We start from the raw sequence: 4,478 nt of genomic DNA, 5'->3' as shown, positions 1-4,478 counted from the left end.
GATCAGTAAAATGACAGCTGTGTCCTCCGAATTACAGTTACAAAGTCAATGTAGAAAGATTCTCAGCTGCAATAGGCTTATATCAAGCAGATCCAAAAAATAAATCAAGAATTATGATTACATCTAAAGCAAAATCATATAGCCTAGGGCAAATAAAAAACCTAAAGATGACAGAAAAAGATGGTGTCAAAGGTTAGTTCTACATTGTTATCATTTTCAAAGTAATCGGCTATCAAAATAGTTGTAAAACCTTGCTGTGGGAATTTGCTTATCTTCACGGCATTGTACTTTGGTTGTAGGATCATGGCTGGAGCATATCCAGCTTTTGTCAGAATTTACTTTTCGTAGCAGGTTTAGAAGAGCTTAAGCAGTAGGTTAGGTGAATTAACATGGCATGTTAGGACAATTAGGTTAAGGTTAGGAAAAAGGTTAGGGTTAGCTAAAATGCAAAAAAAGCAGAAAAACTTTTGAAGTAAATTTGACAAAAGATGGATCCATTTAGACATGATACGGTTGGTCGTAGGTAACACTCTTTCACGCCATTTCCTTCTTTCGTGGTCCTCATCATTCACGTAGGCCTACATGTTCAAATGGTCCAATAAAACGAGTAAATACGCCTCTTTTTTTCCCAGGTGGGCGGTAAATTTCAGTCTAAAGCCCGCCCACATGTGGCGGACCGTCATAATCAGGAGCCTATATAAAGCCCCACCCTGACACATTACTGAAACTTCTCACATTAGACTCCTAAAGGTCCGACGGTGAGAGTTGGTCTTTAATCTACGGGTTCTTATTTTATCTTTACTGCGCTTATAAAACTCCTCATCTTAGACATGGTAAGTTTGAATATGAAAATGACGAGAATTGTAATGTAGACTTCTTTAAATATGGTGTCATGATCGTGTAATAAAATTTGATTATGGATTATCAATAAAACATGACACCATAATTAATACCTGTTGCCTATATCTTCTATTGTCTAACACATTTATATTTTGTATGATTTTTTTTTCTCCCACAGTGACAGACATTACTCGATGTGACACAAATAGTCTACATTTGAAAATGCCATATGATTTAATTTGTTAGGCTTCAAATGTGACCCTTTTAACACGTACGGTGACTGTCAATTCTAGGATTGCGCCACAGATTGAGGTCTTTGATTCCTTATGTAGGACGGCACTTAGTCCTTTCCTCCTCTCCCCCTCGCTCATTGACCATAGTAGGCTATTCTAGCTTTGTTGCATTGCGGAAAGTGACACGCGTTTGTAGTGAACATGTGTCGTGGTCATATTCATTACTAGTCTACAATGCAAAAGCAGTAAAATCGGAAATGATCTGACACACCGTCGAGATGACTTAATCGTGATTTATAGCAGATATGTTTTTATAGCCTGTCGCCGGTGGAAGTTCGAGGTGCAGGACCTTTTATAGAATAATAATGTCTGGGTAGGCAGATGTCGTTACATTCTTGTCAATACCTGAATAAACCGAGAGTCAGACCACGTAGTGCTTTCTCATCTTGTGCAAATAAAGGAAACAAGACTGGCTGCTCCAGCCTATATCAATCATTATAACCCGATTATATTGTAGTCCCTTACACTCCAGAGGCATAGACCTGTACACTTTATTTTAGACGACGCCATTTCGTTTCGTTGGAAAGGGGAGTTGCCCATGCAATGGCATAGCCTATTTGGCTCAATCTGAATCAATTTAGATAAACAAACAAAAAATCGGGTTGCTGAAAAAAACAACTCCACTCTTCAGAGTAGGCTAGTGTCAATTGTGCCATATCAGGGCTTTTCTGCAGCCCCATACATGGCTAATCCTTGCCATGCTGATTTTCAGTAACGTTACATCGAGGATTACCACAGTCGACAGCTATAATCATTCCCATTGTCATGAGCACCGAATGACAGTGCCATAGCCAATAACACGGATGTAAAACGTAAATCCTGTCAATTCTTTCTCATGGGTTTGATTAGGCCACATTGATTTAAATATACATCTTTAAAATGAGTCATTGACATGTAGTAACCTAAGTTATACACTAATAATCACCAAAACCTATTTTAATAATGGTCTGGAAGTGTATCCTTACATTTCTGTCTAAATCTTGATTAAATTTGGAAGAGGCTAAACCCCTCAATAATTTAGGGCCATGAATAGACTTACTCTACTCCAAAAGCTGTTGCCTGTAGTCATGTGCTTCCTCTGCAGCACCAACACAGAGCAGGTCTGTCTCCCTCATAGCTGCATATAATCACTTACACACTAAGTCAGGTGACCAGGGTGTGCTTGTATTAGATTCAAAGCTATGCATAACTTGAAAACATACAGGTACACAAGCCCATACAGACAAAATGGCTTCCTCGTGAAAAGGCTTTTTTAAATAACTGGAACTCATCTGTAGGAAAGACTACTAATATCTGAGCGCTCAATTTTACGTGATTGTTCATTTTCCCACAGCGTGAGTGTATCTCGGTCCATGTGGGCCAGGCTGGCGTCCAGATCGGCAATGCATGCTGGGAGCTGTACTGTCTTGAGCATGGGATCCAACCAGATGGCAAGATGCCCAGTGACAAGACCATTGGCGGAGGTGACGACTCCTTTAACACCTTCTTCAGTGAGACTGGAGCTGGCAAGCACGTCCCCAGGGCTGTGTTTGTGGATCTGGAGCCCACTGTCATTGGTAAGATCACTGTCTTGAAACAATGAGGTTCTGCTAACATTGGTATATCTCCTTAGTCTTGAGAAAAGCTAATTGATCTTTCTCCAGATGAGGTGCGATCTGGAACTTACCGCCAGCTCTTCCACCCTGAGCAGCTGATCACTGGGAAGGAGGATGCAGCCAACAACTACGCCCGTGGGCATTACACCATCGGCAAAGAGATCATCGACTTGGTTCTGGACAGGATCCGCAAACTGGTGAGAATCTCAAAGAACCTTTAGTGATGTCTTATTGTACATGGTACAGCCTGCCTACTTTACTCAATTAACAATAAATGTGAAACATCTCTCCTCCCTCTCTCCAGGCTGACCAGTGCACTGGCCTCCAGGGCTTCCTGGTCTTCCACAGCTTTGGAGGTGGCACCGGTTCTGGTTTCACTTCCCTGTTGATGGAACGCCTGTCTGTTGACTATGGCAAGAAGTCCAAGCTTGAGTTCTCCATCTACCCAGCTCCCCAGGTGTCCACAGCTGTTGTTGAGCCCTACAACGCCATCCTGACCACCCACACCACCCTGGAACATTCAGACTGTGCTTTCATGGTAGACAATGAGGCTATCTATGACATCTGCCGTAGGAACCTCGATATCGAGCGTCCCTCCTACACCAATCTTAACAGGTTGATCAGCCAGATTGTGTCCTCCATCACTGCTTCCCTCCGATTCGATGGTGCCCTCAATGTTGATCTGACAGAGTTCCAGACCAACTTGGTACCCTATCCCCGTATCCACTTCCCCCTGGCCACCTATGCCCCAGTGATCTCAGCAGAGAAGGCTTACCATGAGCAGCTGACTGTTTCAGAGATCACAAATGCCTGTTTTGAGCCATGTAATCAGATGGTGAAATGTGACCCACGTCACGGCAAATACATGGCCTGCTGTCTGCTGTACCGTGGCGACGTTGTGCCCAAAGATGTTAACGCTGCCATTGCCACCATCAAAACAAAACGCTCCATCCAGTTTGTAGACTGGTGCCCAACTGGTTTCAAGGTTGGTATCAACTACCAGCCCCCAACTGTGGTACCTGGTGGAGATCTGGCCAAGGTTCAGAGGGCAGTGTGCATGCTTAGCAACACCACTGCAGTGGCTGAGGCTTGGGCCCGCCTTGACCACAAGTTTGACCTGATGTATGCCAAGCGTGCATTCGTGCACTGGTACGTAGGTGAGGGTATGGAGGAGGGAGAGTTCTCTGAGGCCAGGGAAGACATGGCTGCCCTGGAGAAAGATTATGAGGAGGTGGGAGCAGATAGCGTGGAAGGAGAGGATGAGGGAGAAGAGTACTAAGAAGTATCAGGAAACTTCAGCCTGTCTCAACACATTCAACCATTCCTCATGGAACAATGTTTTTCTGTCCCTTTGTAACCTTGACTTTTAAATCTTGCTCTTCTTTATTGCAATAAAAGTCAATTTCAATGTTTGTAAACTTGTTTGTGGTTCATTACCCTGCATACAAAATCAAATGATAACTTGGCATCCACATTAGATAAAGTAATGTCTCATAATACAGCACTCATTATGATTGCTCTGCTGTGTTGGATATCACAGCTTTCTCTGAATGAGGCTGAATGTTGGGACTGTTTCATAAAATCTATGCAAATATAGTCGGAATAGGAGAACCAAAGATACTGGTGCATAGAAATGTGAAATTTGATCCCTCTTCAGCAAAACTACTCCTTTGTTCTTGATTGAGCATTTGAAGCATTCTGGTTTAATTTAGAGGAAGTTTGTGTATGTCATCGATAATTGTGCGCTTAG

At 42.9% G+C, this 4,478-nt stretch overlaps 1 protein-coding gene across 1 annotated transcript; it reads left to right on the top strand.

Moving 5' to 3' along the window:
• The first annotated feature begins 713 nt into the window (after positions 1–713).
• LOC120062046 (tubulin alpha-1C chain) lies at positions 714–4,146 on the top strand. Its single transcript, XM_039011855.1, has 4 exons — positions 714–833; positions 2,467–2,689; positions 2,777–2,925; positions 3,033–4,146. Exons 1-4 carry the CDS (start codon positions 831–833, stop codon positions 4,005–4,007), a joined length of 1,350 nt encoding a protein of 449 aa, XP_038867783.1. The 5' UTR covers positions 714–830; the 3' UTR covers positions 4,008–4,146.
• The last annotated feature ends 332 nt before the right edge of the window (positions 4,147–4,478 follow it).

This window comes from Salvelinus namaycush, chromosome 2 (assembly GCF_016432855.1).
Source record: "Salvelinus namaycush isolate Seneca chromosome 2, SaNama_1.0, whole genome shotgun sequence".
Classification (NCBI taxonomy): domain Eukaryota; kingdom Metazoa; phylum Chordata; class Actinopteri; order Salmoniformes; family Salmonidae; genus Salvelinus; species Salvelinus namaycush.
Note: the sequence above shows the minus strand (reverse complement) of the source record. Positions and strands in the feature narration are given on the sequence as shown.